The 18,579-nt window shown below is 39.9% G+C and overlaps 1 protein-coding gene and 1 long non-coding RNA gene across 8 annotated transcripts in view; one reads left to right on the plus strand and one right to left on the minus strand.

Annotated features, from left to right (window-relative positions):
* Positions 1–18,579, minus strand: part of kcnip4a (potassium voltage-gated channel interacting protein 4a) — a 178,861-nt gene that overhangs the window by 35,919 nt on the left and 124,363 nt on the right. The window contains exon 1 of one of the 7 annotated variants that reach the window (XM_033651753.2): positions 1,210–5,309. The exons of the other annotated variants lie outside the window; for them this stretch is intronic. Within the exon in view, the coding sequence (XP_033507644.1) occupies positions 1,210–1,321 (112 nt within the window). The 5' untranslated portion in view covers positions 1,322–5,309. Of the gene's footprint in view, positions 1–1,209; positions 5,310–18,579 lie in introns of those variants that run through there. 7 annotated transcript variants of the gene reach the window in all.
* Positions 12,278–13,503, plus strand: LOC144459858 (uncharacterized). The gene is made up of 3 exons (XR_013488653.1): positions 12,278–12,360; positions 12,435–12,537; positions 13,069–13,503. It is a non-coding gene; the product is annotated as an uncharacterized LOC144459858 (long non-coding RNA).

Here is an 18,579-nt window from a genome sequence, read left to right on the forward strand (position 1 = left end):
TATTGACTGCTCGTCATGTATACCACGGGCTCAGATAGCAGATATTCTCTAAGTAATTACACTCTGAGACACCTGTGCGGAATACAGATCACACCATCAGGCAGACAGCGCTCCACATGCTTGTTTCATCTCACCATGGAAGATAATCAATATCATGTCGGCTACATCTGCTAATACAGAGTGAGTGGGGGGGAAGCAAGTTTCAACTCGCTGCTGTTTAGTGAAGCATGTAAACGGTTACGCTGAGCATGAGCCACACAGTTCCCCCACATGAAAACACAGCTCCCATGTGCCTTTAAAAAACATAACACAACCACAGCCAATACACAGACACTGACACCTCAGGGCTCCATCTAACATCTCTTGGGTCAGGTCAGCTTTTTCCAGCTACTCACTAATACACATAAGCACTTTTCTTATCATCCCACTGAATATGCATTCAGCTTTGGAGACTTTTGATTGATTATTCTAATTAGAAAATAAGGCGTGTTTACTAAACAGTAGTCTGATGGATGGGCTGGTTTTGAGCTCCAACTGCTTACTATGCTGCTCTACTTTATTTTAATGAGATGACTGCAGTCGGTTCAAACTAAACAGTTTATTTAGGCCAGAGACATTCTGTGCTTAGTGAGCCTTACTGCGCCCGTACAGTATGACATGTTTGCCTTGAGTGCACAATGTGATGCTTACACATGAGAAAGTTGTTATTCGAGGGAATTTGGGGCTAGTTAACAAGACTGTAAGCACATTTTTAAACCATATACACAAAAACAGGGAAACTACACCCACAAATAAAAAAAAAATCAACTCATTTCTCAGTTTTCAACTCAGGAAATGCAATTGGAACTTGCCTCTCAAGATTTTCTTTCTGAACTTACATCTTTTCTGCTCGAGAGCTCCCTCCCTCCTGTCACACCACAAGCTCACACATATTTCTGTCACATTTCCTGTTTTCATAACTTCAGTGCGTAAGATGAGGCAGTCCATTTGTTTTTTGTCCTGCTTTGGTATGGTGACCTCCATCAACTTGTCAAGTTTTGAATGGCTGTCTTAGAAACTTTAAGTGTATTTCAAAGGAGTTCTAGCAACAAAAGTGGGTAAACAGATTGAAAATGCATTAGCAATTCTTTTATTTCAGCTGTGATAACTCTATTTCCGTGTCATCTGTCTTCTCATTTCTGTCCTACTCAATCTCCACTAGTGTCTTACCCTCAGAGAAGCTGATGAGCCCCAAGAGGTGCAGCAGCTTGATCGAAGCGAACACCAGCACCACGATGCCCACCGTCTGCAGCCCCTCTGTCTCCCAGATAGCGCTCAGCATTGCTCCACCCTCGGCCCACTCCACGCCACCATTCCCCGACCCGAACCCGGAGCCCGAGTCGGCCTCCTCGCCCTCGGGAACGCCGCCAGGACCAGGACCAGGACCAGCGCTGCCACCCGGCCCTGCGCTCCAGTTCCCCTGCACCAACTCCAGCGCTACACCGGCCCACACGCACGGGCCGGGCGCCTCCTGGCACCCGCCTACTGCCCGCTTGCTCCCTAAATCCAGTCTGGGTTAGGCTAAAATGGGATGAGGTTAAGAGCAAGAAGTGTTGGCCTCAGGTTTGTGAGGAGCCAGAAGTCATTAAAAATGTTTCTGATCTCGTGGGGTCACTGAGAATTTAGAAAAGCGGACTCTAAAAGGAAGTCCACACAAGCTGATCTCAATCCCTCCTTCTTCTTTTTCTTTCCTCTCCTCCCAAATACGGAGACACGTGAAAGCAGTGGAAAGGGAGGCAGAGCAAACTCTGCTCTTCTCTGACAGTTTGTGGCTCTCTCTTGCTCTTTCAGGCACACTGACTGCCTCACTGCAAAGTAAAGGGAGGGAAGATGAGAGGGAGTGGATATGAGTGAGCGAGGGAGGAGGGAGGGGAGATAAGACCGAGGCACAGGGGAGATGTGGTGCTACAATGGGAGATGCACAACCTCTCATGAGCTATGTGTGTTTACATTAACTTTCAACATACTAAAAACAAATCCTAAAATGCTTAAGGTTGCCTAAAATTCAGTGTTTGACATTACTGTATAGCCATACCATTATAATCACCATTTCCAGTCTATGTGAAGGATTAAAGTTGAAGATGATGAGGGAAAAATAATTCCACTCAGAAAAGCAGGATGGACAGCCAAAACAATCGCTTTCTTATACGGTGTTCTTTATAATCTACTTTAATCAAACAGACAAAATAAATCTCTTTTTCTTCAAACCACTGTTGAAAATAGGCTTCTGGAAATCTCTCTCATATGGTAATATAATAAAATGTTTTTCTAAAAAGCTTAAAGGTGCGAAAAAAAACCCCCAATGCACACATAAAAATGTAGCCCTCTAAAGCTGAGTGTTCGCGGGTTTGATGGGGAAGGGGAATAGGCAATTGGGGGGAGCAATACGTCTCAGTGGTTTTTACATACACTGATGTGAGGGGGGGAAATGGCATTGATCCAGCACTTCATTAAATGTAACCGCTTGTTTTCAAAAGGAGTTTGATTCCAGCGGGATGCAGTGAAGTGATGAAGGGAACAAACAAAGTGTGAGTGAGTGTGAGCGCGAGAGAGAGTGAGGGTGATTCATGCAGTCGGTGTTTGTAGCAAATGAGTGAAGACACCACCATCTACTGCCCCTGTGTAGTCATAGTCATTATCATCCACCACTACATGAATTGTTTCTACACAGATTTACAGAAAACACTTTCTGAAATAACTGGATTTCACTTAAAAACATTATCATTTAATCCATCCATGACTGTGCTCAACATCACATGATTAACCCCGCTAAGTACACGCTCAAAGCATCCAAAAACACTAGTAAAAGCTCATGAATTTTTTTCATTCATTTGCAATTCTAACACATTTTTAGAACTCAAGTGGAATATTTTAACAACGGAAACATCCTCTGCTGCGTTTGTTCCAGCTTTAATTCCAGCTATAATAAAGTCAGCTGTATATCAATGATGCAAATGCGCAAAGCCACCTTAATTACAATCATCATGTGTGCATCATTTTAGCACCGCGACAGAAACAGTGACTCACCATGATACATAGTCAATAAGTAGCAGCTTACTCCAGTGATGGAAAAACTCACTTGCATTTATTTACATTTGGTCCATCAGCTGTTGCTCTTTTCTGAACAACACAGAATGAAAAATGAGGGACGTAATCCAGCTTAAAAAAAAAAGATCTGTGTGTGAATAATTTAGCATGATGCTGTTTGAAAAAGAAAATAATATTCAGCAGACACATCCTACTTAACCTGTATGGCCCCTGGCCATGTGAGGAGACTTTGTTATGCGTGTCTCATCCATACAAAGTGAAAAACACACACTGAATGAGACTGCATGGATTCGTGGGAAATACGATGGTGGGGGGGGGGGGGGGGGGGGGGGGGGCTAAAGGGTTATTTTGTACCAAAGACGGTTTGAGTGTGTGTGGTTTTTCTTGAAATTGAATTAGTGAAAAACAAGCTTCTTCAGACAACAGTGTAGTGATGTATGCTTCCTGTTTGGGGAAATTAACTTGTTCCAGTAAAGGGTGATTACAGAGCCAATTTCTTTTCCCTAAGTTGCCACTATTAATGGACTTTACATTGTAACCCGTCCAAATTCTCTTTGTCTACGGGATATCAAGGGATAGCATTTCCAGGTTATATTACTACAACAACTGCCAAACCGTCCAAACTGCAGGTGAAAAGAAAGAAAAGAAGATTTTGATTAAACATCAGCTCTACAGAGCATCTTAACGCCTTTAATCTCACTGTCCAAGCTGTTCTCATGCAGTGTTTGTAAGAATACCTACAAAAAATAATGCACCAGAATTCATAAATAACCAATAATCTTGAGCCAGTGATTCGTATCTAACCCACATAATTGGGAGGGCTGCAATCATGTAAACAATGCACTGATGAGGGGAAAGAAATAAGTAGTATAAAGAGCGAAACTACGTGCAAGGAGGCAGGTTGGGGTGGTGGATGGGTCAAGCAAACAAAGGCCTGAAACCAAGTGAACTTGAGTAAGTTATTTTAAGATTTGTTGTCACCATGATTCGATTCCTAAACCTAATCTACATAATTTCATGTCAAGTCGGAAGTTTATGTTAAGTACGCAAAGTGACGACCCCCAATGTGACAATGCCATCTGCATTGCGCTAATTTGTGAGATATTATGCAAACTGCTGTATCTGCATTTTCGTAGGATATCATATGAACTGTTGTATGAGGATATGCTGCACTTTTTTGGTTTTCCAGCTCAAAACTTTATTTTTTTGATTTATTCTCATAGTTTTCATCTACGTTTGCAAGTGAAGCAGGCAGGTGTTTTGAGAAAGAAAAAAAAACCTTCCAAAAACTCACTAAACACTACCTATCCAGCACCAAATAGCAAGTAAGGTTAGTATCTAGCTTGGGAACACATTGGAGCATTTACCAGCTAAAGAGTTAGCTATTTTTCTCCAGAGCTGGTAAAGACCAAAATAGTATTTCATCAAGGGGCAAGCAAACTCCAAATTAAAGCTAATGTTGCTCTATATTGCCAGATGTTTAAATGAGTTACTGTTTTGCTGACATGTTCATCATATCAACTTTAAAGATGATAATATGTAAGTGTTGCACACAGCTTGTTTCTGCTGCCCCCAAGTGGCCAAAAAAAGAAAAGAAAAAATCAGTTTCTGCAGGCTAAACTCTTTGTGATAGCAGCTCGAGAACAAATAATTTTGAATTTGGTGAGGATGTCTTTAAATCTACACTCTGTTACATCTCAAAAGCATCACTAGTGCCAAAATGCAAAACAGAATAAAACCAATTTAAACTGTTATTGTAGCACAAAAACAAGTCAATCAAAGTCTTTTACAAAACCCCAGGAGGAACAGCTTACCCAGCTGTCATGTACAGTGTTGTATATTGAGTGTAAGTTGACCTAAATGTCGGATGCTTCAGTGACTTCTGGGCTGCAACATCCAGCTCACAGCAGTGCTGCCAACATATGGCCACTGGCACTACATCAATGAAGCCACAGTCACATCACACAGCCATTCAAGCCACAGTTTCCTGAATGCAGCCAAGTTTCCCAAAGCCAGAGGGATGCATCGCCACTGGCCTTGCTCTGCCACGGCTTGCAATCCAAACAGTCCCTGGTCGACCAATGGTTAATAAAACATGTAGGAGTGATTGACCAATCATAACCTTTCTCCTGCACAGAGATACTATATCTGCCCAATAAATTATTGAAGCAATGGGGGTGGAGGTGAGAGATTTATATGAGGAAAAAAAAAAGAAAAAAAAAAGAGTGGGGGTGGGGTTTTTATGCCACGGAGCATCCATCCAACTATTAGAGGAGCCATGATTCTATCAACGCTGCTGACAGGTAAATATTACACCCCACATCTTGTTCCATTAATGTCACACAAATTCTGGACAATCACCACTCTAACACTGTTACAGCATGGCAGGTCTGACGGATAGAGAACCTTAACATCCAGCATTTACAGAGCTAACAAGGCTATTTTGTTTTTGGAAGATTGAAATTGTAAAATGATTTTGTATTGAAATTGGAAAAAGAAAACAGAAGCTGAACAGTGTTGACTAAGATGTGCAACAAAGATTCGACAAAAAAAAGGCCTTTGAATGAGGATGTGTGGACTATTTAGATCATTGAGGACTCAGTGTTCGCTACTGCAGTTACCCCATGGTTAATATTTAACTTTAAAAGTACTATAAACCACTTAAACACAGAACTACTCGCATGTGATTTACTCAGATATCTTTAAATGGATTTCAGCTTTAACAGAGCAAGTTTCACTAATAAACTTGATTTTAAGGATCTTAAAAGCTACATCCAAAATGTGTGTTTTCTACTTAAGGACAAACTGGTCAAACAAAAACAAAATTACATAACCATTGCTTCCTATGAGGCAAACTTCAACTGAGCTTTTGGCCTGTGTTTTTAACATCCTCCTGCAATACTTGCGTCAACTGTCTCAATTTCAGGCATCAAAATCAAACGTATGAGATGATGTCAATGGTTCCAGCTGTCACTGACTACATAAGTCCAAAATGATAATCAGCATAGCAGTCATATCCTTGTTGCCTTATGTGCATGAGTCAGTCCTTCACCTACTGTCAGGAGAAAAGCCAGATTCAAGCTCTACGAATGATATGTCGATTCAAACGGACAGTTTTCACCAATGGTTTTTGTACTTTTGAGTTGTAACTTTAGTACGTGTGTCTACTGTGATCTTCTGGAACATGTGGCCTAATGTACACCAGACAAATAACTTGAATATTACTGGCACTGAAGCTGAGATTTGAAAAGTGATGGTACGGACTATCACAGCAGCTGTCATGAGATTGAAAAATCGAAGCAATTTTCACTGGAATTTAATTTTATTACTCTACTGGATTTCTCAATATCTCTTTATATAAAACTCGTGAGACTCGTGCCTTTTAAAATTACAAACCGATTCTTTTTGGAACTTTTGACAGCCACACAAAAAACATCCAAGACAGCTTGCGCCATCCAAATCACCACATGCCATCATGTGTTTAGTGAAGGTTTTCACACAGACCTCGTCTATCCTCTGACGGACAGCATCTCCCAGTGATCCATGTCTGAAGTGTCAAGCTGCACTGAGGTCTGGCATGTCACCATGTCTGTAGTCCTTATCGCTGTAACGAACAGGATAAGCCTGAGAGACAAACCTGCAGCCTTTTTGTTCATCTGCCTCAGTAGACTGATAGACATTGATCTTTGGAAAGATTACATATTTTCCCATCGCTGCCACCTGTCTTGTCACTTTCTATCCTCAGTATTCCCGAGGGGAGGATCTTATCTCTTCTTGTCTGGGCAGAGTGGACACAGAGGACACGACCTTACGATGTCAATGAATCAGTCTCACCAACAGTGGTTATGTTATATATGTTATATAGGGAAAGGAAATAAACAGATAATCCATTTATTACATGCAAACAAGCCTAATATGTTGGATATCTACACTGCAGGTGATAGTGAAGAAACTTTAAGAATTTTCTCCCATAATGCTGCGACTATTAGGTAAATTGTGTTAAAATAAAAATGAACACCAGAGGTGATTTAAATGAGTCTTTTCCTGAGAATGCAACAACCTCCTCTGGATTTTTATTAGGTTTTTTTTTTTTTTTTTTTTTTTTGACACAGCGACAAATGGCACTACCAAACAACCCCCAAGACCTAAATTTTCATTAAGCATTAGACAAGTGTTATCTTTCTTTCAGGCATGCAGTAAGTCTCCGTGAAAGTACAAGACCAGGAGAGGGGTCCTGGCTTTCGATGCAACCGCCATCAATCAAAGCAATGCCAATCGGTGGACGGGCAAAGAGGCGAAGATGAGATTGTCCCGCTGTTTACAGATCAGCTTAGGGTACAAGGGGGTGATATAATTAGGCGACACCTGCAGCGATTTGCTCAGGCATGCAAAGTGGCATCAGTGTTTGGGTTGTGTTTTCCAAGGCACATTAAAATGAGGCTGTCATATTTACTGAAGCGGCACCTGTGAAGGGGAAGGCAATTATAAGCTGTGAACCGGGGCAACCCTCAGCGAAGCGGCATGTGCAATCAACCGTGGAGTGCCATGGGGTGACTCTGATATTGAGGACTTACTTTGGGGACTCTGGATAACGCAGCCTCACTCTGCCAGGTGCATGAGCATGCATGCAGTTATGGGAATTTGCAATTTTCGACCCTTAAACCTCAACATACGCAGAACCCACACGATCAAACGAAAGAGAAGATATCAACAAGTATGACTCAACTATTTCAGCTTCAACTGTCATTCAGTCCATTGAATGTTAACTAAGATTACAATAAATATGTATAAGCAGATCATGTGGTGATGTCTCATCATTCAGGGTTGGATGGGTATTAAAAACACAATCTTCCCCCTCTGTTCTGATCATTTTTCCACTTGCATCAGTTTTATCAAGTCGAGTTCACGTATTTGCAAGTTAAAGAAGTATTTCACCAGTGGAAAGATGGTATTTTCTTTAAACTGGGCTGTCTATGCAGTAGAAGGATTCAAATACTTTCAAAATGGGTGCTACATGACCATAGCAAACAGAGAAAAAGGGTTGTGGTACTCGCTTTTGCTCAAGAGGTAGAACAGCTTCAACCACCAGAAAACACAGTGCCACACTGAACCAATACATGCATCCACTGATCAGTGACGTAATGCGAACCCATCCACTAACATAGTGGTGGCTGGCTGGAAACAAACAATTAGCCCCTTAACAAACAATTAACAAACAATCTAATGTCATAGTTAAACAGGAAGGCATAACACGTTTCTGAAAATATTTGAAGTGAGAAATCAGCAACTCAGAAACAGAATCTGTGGTTTATATTTGATCGGCACTGCCTAGTTTTACTGTCTGATCGGAGTTTGTTCTGAGTGTAAAACAGAGGGGGCCGGTCTGTCTCTTGATCCACTTCTATAGTTTTTGTGTCCGTGGTGGCAGCATGGGTGGTGGGCAATACGAAAATGCCTATGAACAGCCTGGAGTTTGAGCAAGCCCAGGAGTCAGCGAAAATCCCCCAAATAACACAAAACGCGTTGTCAGGCGGAGTTTCACTGGGAGGCAAGCACCACAGGTTTTTTACACATACTACATATTATTATGACACAGAGCTGGTTGATCAGCAAAGTAACTCTTTGTGTGTCAGAAGCAGTGGGACAATTCAGGATGTACACTCATTCTTTAACCCCCTAACTGAGCTATCTCACGGAATTCATAAAAGTGATGTTCGCGCTTAAACAATTAATCAATTGATTGTTTGGTTATCTGTTATTTTTAATCGTTTAAGTCCATTTTCAACAAATATCTGGTTCCAGTTTTAAAATTGTGCAGATTTAATACTTCTCTTTGTAAAATATGAAAAGTAAAAATCTTTTGGTTTTGGAATGTTTGCCTAACAAAACAATTAAATGACGTGACCATGGGAAATTGTTAAAAAAGCTTCTTTCATTTTCTCTTTTTTTAATACTATTTTCTGACATTTTAGAGAGCAAACAGTTGGAAAAGTAATTGCTAGATTCACTCACACTCACTTAAACAACTGCATGATTGAAAGCAATACATTCTGCACTGCCAAGTTAAACAAAATTCACCAAACATATGCAAAATAAGCAGAGGAGACAGAACTGTACCTGTGCCAAATTTGACTGGAAAAAGACTGCACACCCTAATTTTGTGTAACACAGGGTTAATTAACTACACAGTGCGCTGTGATCATAACAGGACGTAGTGTAGAAAGCAAACACATTCTTATAACAATGAAGCTTATACAACAGCATGAACTAATATTCAAGAGGCTTTTATGACACTCAGATGTTTGCTTTAAATGCTTTGTCTTGTGCTGTATATTGTGTAAATTACAGTGAAAGCCCAGTATGGCTTCTTTTAGGAAATGTTAGCCTCCCTTACTGAATGCCAGTCATTTTCACAAGACATGTCAGCCTTCTCTGGCAAGCAACACCACTAGATCTTTATCCACATCCCAATTCATTCCAGATGATTAGTTCTAGTGTAAAGGAGAAAAGTCAATGGCATTGTCTGCAAATGGACAGTATCACAAAGCTTAGGGCAGTGTGCTGAAGCTGATAACATTGACCTGCTTTTCTCCGTGTCTAGCCATATTAGCTCTGACACGGCTATCTGACAGCTCACTGTGGACAACACGTAGCAAAGAGCAGGACACGGATTGCCTTTGCATGGCCAGCCTGTCATCGGATTTACGGTGCACCATCCGTCAGCAGCAAAGTGCCAGTCAAAGTAAACTTCAAGTGCAAAGGTCAAATGGAGAATTACGCATTAGCAGGAGCAGTAAAAAGACAGAAGAGAAGGGAGACACAAAATGGCAGACAGAGTACAGGATGGCTGGAGCCACTGTCCAGGGGATGAGTTATAATGAGCGTAGTTCATCAGCAAGAAACGAACACTGAGAGGAAATCAATACAGGTCGTTATATTTAAAAGCAATGATGAATTTGAGCGTATAACTGTTGAAGCTGTATGTCAGAGCCGTGAGCAGTGTGTTTATTAATGAAAGCAATAATATAAAATGTGCATGTAGGGTTTAAGATACGCACTGGCAATATAAAAATGCAATAGTAGATATTGATTTATCAATTGATTGAGGAACAAGTTTGTATATCAAAACAACCGTTTACACAATCTCACACGACTCATGCAGTATAATCCAAGTCTTATTTATCTAGTCATATGTTCAGTATTTCCCAAACACATGTGATTTTAATAAAAAACTCAGTATTGGGGGCTGGCTTTAAAGAGAGCATAGGTAAGTTTTACTTTCAGTTCAGTTTTAAATGGTAAGGTTTTAATGAAAATGCATGTGTTTGGGAAGTTCTAAGCATACGACCGGATAAATGAGACTTGGATCATACTGCACGAGTTGTGTGAGAAGTTGTAAACAGATGTTTTGTTGTTGTTGTTGCTGTTATTAAAAGTGGCCCCCAACCAATCATAAATTAATAGCCCTTTTTAAATAGGAATTGTGCAAATTTGCAGGAAAGCCCAATCTTCTTTCAGCATTAGCAGTATAAAAACAAAATCGGGGTGTGCAGCGAAATGCCGCCTACCTACTTTTGTTTATACAGAATGCGCCTTTTTCGGGGCAATGGGGGGCGTGAGCAAGTAACAAAACGTGAAGCTCAGTGTGTGACGTAAACAGTGACGTGCTCCGAGGGAAGTCGCGGCTGGTCAGTCCTTCGGCGATTCTCTTATAAGCTGGCCTGTCCTTCACCGTCCCATCATTTGACGGTTAATGGCCTCTTCATTTGCGAGGACAAGGAGGGCGCGCAATTCTTTGTCTCCCCAGTTTACCCACATCTTTACTGTGTCTGTCAGGTTTGCGTTTCCCTCTTGCTACTAGCTGCTCAATCCTGCTATCAGCTGTTTCCTGTTTATCCACTGCCAGTGGGTGGCACATGCTGTGTCATCAACAGCCCCTCCCGTGGCAGAAGGGCGCCTCGTTCTTTTTAAATCAAAAAGGTTCCACCAATATGTCTACCCTACAAGGCGGAAAAATGGGCACCTCGGATCAACTTGCCAATCTGGCTCTGTGTGTCTAAACACTCGCAGCTAGCCGGCAAAATGGCCCAACATTCACCGAAAATCTGGCAGTGTAAAAGGGGCTAAGGTTTGCTATTTTGCATGACTACTTGATATCTAAATGGTAATTTTGTGGGTGAAGTATTCCTTTAAAGGTCCCATATTGTAAAAAGTCAGATTACCATGTCTTTCTGTTTATAGAGCAAGTATAAATGCTATATAAATACTGTGAAAGTATCAAAACTCTCAGTCCACAGAGAAATGCACACAGTTCGTATTCAGAAACTGTACTTTTAAATGAGCTGTTAAGGATTCTGTGAATTTGTGATTAGGGCTGCCAATAACGATTATTTTCATTGTCGACTAATCTGTCGATTATTTCTTCGATTAGTCGACTAATCATTTCATCGAAAAATGTGTTAAAATGTTGAAAAATGTCGGTCTGTCTAGCCCAAACCCCAAAATTACGTCATCTAATGTCTTGTTTTGTACTCACGCCAACGGGTTTTAGTTCACTGTCAAGGGAGAGTGTGTAAAGCTGCCAATATCTGAACGTAAGAAGCTGCAGTAAGAGTATTTTGGGGTACTTTTATAGTGCTTTTCTATGAAAACTAACTCAAACCGATTAGTCGACTACTAAAATAGTCACCGATTATTTTAATAGTCGATTAGTCATCGATTAGTCGACTAATCGTGGCAGCCCTATTTGTGATGTCACAACTATACTATATAGATTGCTTTAAAGTTAAATCATTAACCTTCTAAATGGGTCTCTTTGTATTTCCTGTTGGAATGTTAAGCAGTGTATGTGAATGGCATCAGCTGACAGGAAGTAAAGGACTGCTCCATAGCACTGGTGATGGTCCAAAAGCTCAACAGGATACATTTAATGGGTTAATGGCAAAAGACACAGGTAAGTCTTCGTTATTCTTAGACCCTATTCTGTGAGTACAGTAGCATGTGTTTACTCCCATCTACAAGTCAAGAGGTGCAGTATGTCCACTAAAGCTATTGTAACCCGCATTTAGTTATTCATTTTATTTATTTATTTATTTATTTATTTATTTATTTATTTTGCGGGCCCACTTCCCGTGACCCCAAACTTCCTTTGAATCACGAGTCACGGAGTTCACTTCCTCCTCCGTCTCCACTGTGATTGGGCATGTTACTGTCAGCGTCTCAAACATTTGACTGGAGCTCTCTGAATCGATCATTTGAAACCGTCAGCCACTGGTGAGTCCTTTGCCGACAAGTTCCGATTGTTTAAACCATATAACATATAACTCTCTAACGCGCTGTTTCATCAGAGTTGTTATTGAACTCAACCCATTCAATACTCCATCTGGAAAACTCCGCGGATTTCCTGTCGGACCGCGCAGGGAAGCTCAGCTCTGACCACTCGGTTCGAAGGTAAACGATGATTTTTGTTTAAAATAAGACAGCCGAATTGTAGATAATATTTTAGTTTAATTACTCGCTCATGTAGTTTAGAGCGTTATTCTTGTTTTGAACAGTTACGTCACTTTTCTGATTGACGCTACAACGGCTATGAGGTTTGGTCATCATTGACACATTTATGTGAACGTAGCTACGTATTTAATGAATGAATGAATATTGCGCAATTATTGAAACACTTGAGTCTTACTCTGCTTGAGTAGTTTGAAATTTAATATTGAATGTTTTGATGAATTATAAAAGGTGCATTTTGACTTTAATTTTGATTTTTTACTTTGACTGTGAATATTAACATGGTACTGGGGTACTAGGTTAAGGTGGTTTGGTTACTATTGTAACTTCGATTTATTAAAGACAATTAATTAATTAAATAATTAATTAATGCATTTGTATTTAGCATGTATGTTTATGCATACATTGATTTTATTTTTGATACTGACTTGGTTATTTCAAATGGAATACTTATGTGTATTTTTGGCCTTTTAGGTCAGGTTTTTTTTTTGACCAACTTTGGATTTCCTTCTCATGGACCTTGATCCATTCATCTCAACTCACATGGCGTGCTAGATCAACGAACTGGTAGGACAAAGTCTCACACCTACCGATCTGGACAAACCTTTTTGGATTAAAAGGATATGAACTGAACGTTTTTCCTTGAGAACTTTATTGTGAACAACAGAACATTTGATTTATTGTGGGTAATCCATTTTCTTTTTGAATATTGGAATGGTGTATTGTTTGTATTGGTTGTTTTTTTTTTAAATATTCTCTGAATACAGACACTCAAACTGCACTACTGTCTCATCCATTCATTCGCAATCCAGGCTCCTCTAAAGAACAGACTTCTGTTGCCGCTATTGTAGCCGTAGTCAACCGCCTAGCCCATATATGCTACACTATGTACTAAAAACAGGCAACCGATCCGACTCTTGCCTTGTCACAATCTTGATCTCAAATGTATTTAAATGATAATAAACCTCTTGAAAATCGACCCTCACATCTAAAATGTACACTACTACATGCTATAGGGCAAACATAATCTTATTATTATGTATGATGTATTAGTATTGTATCTTGACTCACAATTGTAAATGAATTAAAACAATTTAGTATCACCCTTAAAGCCAGGATAAACGGTAAACTCATAAAGCTTAATATTACAAGCAAGGGGCATTCCTAAAGCAAGCTTTGGTCTGGGTGTTAATAATCTCCCACTACTAAATACTCCAATATTCCATTTCCAGTTAATTGTGTGGAGACATCCCTTGCCATAACAGTATCAAATGAGAGAAAATAAATTACGGTAATCGTTTTGTTCATTGATCTATGAAGCGGATCAAATATCACTTAGCAGCAGAGCAGGCGGCAGAATAAAGTTCAAGTTTTAATGATCCTAAAGAGAAACACATGAATTAAAAAAATAAACAGTATATTACTATGAGTGACTAAGCCTGGTTCAGAGGTGAGCAACTTCCTGAAATCCAAAGCACACATAAATGAAAAGTATTGACATTTAATATGCAGTCATTGTCCAAGACATGCAACATTTCAAGTAATCTAATGGCAATGATACAGTAGGGAGTGATTACACAATTAACCCTTTCTAATCATTGTTCGTCCTGAAAATAATAGCAGTACTCTCTTCTTTGTTGAGAGTGGGGCCAGTTACACCAAACTATGCAACAACAAATTGCAGCACCATATTTGTGCGTGGCACACAATCAAGCTAGGAGTGCTATATTTGGAGGTGGCAAAATAATGTGTGAGAATTTTGCAAAAATGCAGAAACTGAGAGAACACTCAAAGCAAAAGTCTTCATTTCCCATGAGCTCATGCTTAGTACCAACAAAGGGCAAAACAAGTTCTAAGATTAGGTTCTTAGAATAACTCCTGAGTATGTCTTTTTATGTGGCTTAAGTGTATTTTGCTATGGTCCCCATCCGCAGAAGTACATTGCTTGATGTTCGCCTTTGTGCTGGTAGATTAGGGTTAATCAAAGATGCTGGCCAAGAGACACAGTACATAAGATAAGCACAGCAGAAATGTCCGAATAGGTTGGACTATCAGGTTTAACCACAGAGTAGATGATTTGTATATCCCCGCAATTCTAATCAATCGGCAGTTGTCTACCTGGAAGTGAATAGGACTGTGATTTGGTCTATAGATTCTTTCACTGGAATCGCATTGATAGGCAGAAGATTGGGTTCATGTTAACATCTTCACAGCGGATGTCATTCACATACACTGCGAAACATTCTAACAGGATAGGGACTCATTGGGAATGTTTGTGTGTCAAGTTTGAAACAGTCCATTATCAATATATATCAGTATAAAAAATGAAGTGGATTCTTCATACTATGCTTCCCATAACTGCATGCATTTACAATACAATACGTTATATTTTACTGACATTTTTCTAACTTTAACAGTAAGGGAAGTTTTTGATTGATTTCAGAGGACAGACGAGTTGGTACTATAGCATTAAAATCTTGGTTTGGGCATTAAACTTTTCTCTACCAACAAGCTCTTATTATTTGGACCAATAAAAGGGTCCTAAAGCAAAGAACTGTAACTAGCAAATACTTACTACCATTAAAAGAGTTCATGCTGAAAGAGATGGGATGTTTAGGGAGCATTTCCAAGCCAGCAGAAACAAGGAGAGATCAGTTCCCCCAGACAAGAGGCTCAATACTTACTCTACTCCATATGTAAACAGGTTAAGGTCACCAAAACAGAGGATTTAAAGCTGTTCGCTTTTGGTTTCAAGTGTTCACTTCAAAGATGCACATGATATAAAGCCTGTTAGCTTTTTTCATTAGCTATTGTATTCAGTGGCCTTCGGAAATCAGCTTCACCAAATGCAAAGCAAAGTAGCTCGCACTCATAACAGCACTGATTGTACAGATGCACAATCAGCAATGCTTTACAACAAACAGCTCAACAACTCAAGTGTTTTTCAATCAAGGCAGAAAACAATCTGGCCTGCCTGCAGAGAGAGCCTCAAACTGATTACGGCACTGTACACGTGGATTCTGAAAATCAGTCACTAGTTGCTCCCTTATCGTATCCTGTGATTAATGACAGAGTACAGCTAATGCCTGTGGAAACACTACGAACGCTGTTTAATTCAGTGGAAAGCTATGAGGCACAACATTATGCCTGTAATACCTGTCTGAGACTCCGGGCTATTATCAAAAATCATAATAAATTGGGAGAATTTTTAATACTCTTACTGAACTAATTTGTTTAGAATGTCAAAAGAAGGCAATAAAGAGCACATTAGCGATGCTGTCATGAATAGTATTTTTAGTACAAATATTAAAAAAGAGACAGATGGGTTTGATTTCTAACTCAAGAGATGAATGAACTATTTAATAAAAGAGCAGTGCCAAGATTGCTCTATTCAACCACTGACTTTCCTGATTCCTTCCCATTTCTATATTTTAGACACTAATGGCTGCTAAAGTGTATTTAACTGTCACAGCATCACTGTAGTGTTGGAACTTTTATCAAATTAGTTTAAACTGTGTTTGTGCTGTGGCAGGGTATTTCATCCTTTCCCTCCGAAGTAAGAAAAGGTCTTTGAAATCATGTCAAAATGGCGAGCTAGATCACAAGGGTGCATCAGTCTCAGCTTACAAATATTTATAATAAGCAAGCAATTAGGAGGGGACATGCTGCTTTTAACTGTTCTGAGCAGAGATGGAACTTTTGCCCTCTCCTGCTTTTAGATGCCCGGCTCATTTCCTCTTGTAGCGATGCTTTTTCCAAGTTAATGTCACCACATTTTATGCATTATAATGTTGTCTAATTTCTATCTGGTTGTAAAGTGCTATGTTGCATTGTTTTTAAAAGTGCAAGATAAATTGAGTTGATATTCTTCTGAACAAACAAATGTCTGTGTGGGGTCAAAATTATTTGTAGGATTATGGACATTTAAACAGATTTATCTGCACAGGACTTTTCCTAAATTTAGTTATTCATGCTGTTCATAATTGTAAAAAGAAAAAAAAGTGTGTGGGGAAACCCAGCTTTGCTTACATTAGCTCTCCACTTCAATACCAGACGAGAATCTGGTATAACAGGACTAACACTGACGGTGCACTTTGGTTCCCTCTGCTGGCACATTTGCAGACACTCACACATCCTTCAATCACAAACCAAAACATATTCATACCTTTCTTTTCCTCATTGCCAACTTAAAAATCAGCCCTTTAACTCAAAGAACAGCACATTTGATATACTTATGAGCTTATATCGATGAGCTTTTAATGCACTCTGACACTGTTCATGCCAATGTTTGTGCAAATAATAGAAGACATACACATTGTTTTGACAGAGGAAAATCTCCCAGCCTTGTTTTTTACTATTGTGGCAGATTCTCTGTCTCACAAAACTATTGTCATATGTTATCATTATCCATAAAAGTAACAGGATGTATTAAATAAACACATCTAAAAGCCATGCCATGGCAGCCAGCTTGCCAAAGATTAAGACCCTTTCAGCTACAGTACTGTATGTGTCTCTTATTCCAAGAATTCATGTGTTATAAAGCACCATATGCATCAAGACATCTTCTAAGCAAATACTATTATGATGCAAACTCATCTTTACTCCATTGTTCATCAACAGTGAAAACTATTAGGTTCTTCTCTGAATCCAAACCATGTGCTTTCTGTGATAAAGGGGAATGTGGATATTGAGAGTATTGTTAAAGCCGTGCACGGCTTCTGAATCATCTCACATGTGTCCCTGAGCAGTGTGGATCCACTTATGTACTATTCAGTTACAGTTCTCTACTTAATAACAGAAAACCATTTGCCATGTTGAATCGCAGCTTTGTATCACACCAACGTGCCGCACACTGCCTGAGAAAAACACATCCTCGGGCGCACAGAACGTATAGCCCGATCCCTACACACAGCAAGGATTTAGAGTAAAACCTGTAACAATGGGTGGATAATGTGTCACAGCTGTGCCTTAAGATGTACTGTAGCTCCACAAACACAACACACAGCATGGGGTCCAGATGGTTGGACTCAGCAGAGTGAAAGGTGAAGCTGGTGGCACGGAGAGCGCACTGGGTTTAGCAGTTGGATGCAAGCACTGCTCTGTTCTACCAAATATTTGCTCAAAGTGAACTGAAAGTGCAATTACAGGTCAAAAGGTGATGATGCAACAATTGGCAATCAGAGAGCATAGGAAAAAAATTAAAACAATTCCCCTTCTGCTATAATTTGCAGTCAAAGAGTTGAAATTGTAAGTGACAATCTGCACATTGCTGTTTTGTCCATTTGTAATTGGAACCAATTTTTACACCCCCTCCTGGCTGATAAAAGACACACCTTCAGCAGGAGAATAATTTGCAAAAAGCCCCCCCTGCCATATCAAAGCCTGCTCTCATCAGCTGTCGCATCCACGCATGCTGGTGGCACACTACTGTCACTCACTGTCACGCCACTGACGAGAGGCACAGAGACTGAAAGGAGCCATTTGCGTCCGGCTGTGTAGCGGGTCTATTTTTAACCAAAAGCCATCAAGTGGGAGAGTACCACAGAGTAATGAGCAGCACTGCGAATTTTGTATTCTTTGCTTGTTGGATTCGTTTTTCGGGAGGACCTATTTTCATCACTATAGAGTTAAGAGCATCTCAAGGTCAGCTGGACCTCTGAAAATGCTCTCATCTTACGTATCAAAACCACTGATCAGACTACATTTCAGTATCCTTGCTGCCACATTAACACTGTCACTGCTCTTTCTATGTGCTTCAAAAGAGCGCAGTGTTCAGAATACATACTGTAGCCATACATACAAACTACAATATTAAACAATAAGGTGGCATGTAGGTGCCATACCGTGCTACTTTCTCCATCTTTTGAGAAATACCACCATCAAAGTGAGCCGTTGCCTCTTCTTTAAAGTATTCTAATAGCTCTAGTTAAAATTGATCAATATATCAAATAAGCACAAGACATATTCATTTATAAAATAGCCTGC

The sequence above is a fragment of the Epinephelus lanceolatus genome, chromosome 22, assembly GCF_041903045.1.
Source record: "Epinephelus lanceolatus isolate andai-2023 chromosome 22, ASM4190304v1, whole genome shotgun sequence".
Lineage (NCBI taxonomy): Eukaryota > Metazoa > Chordata > Actinopteri > Perciformes > Serranidae > Epinephelus > Epinephelus lanceolatus.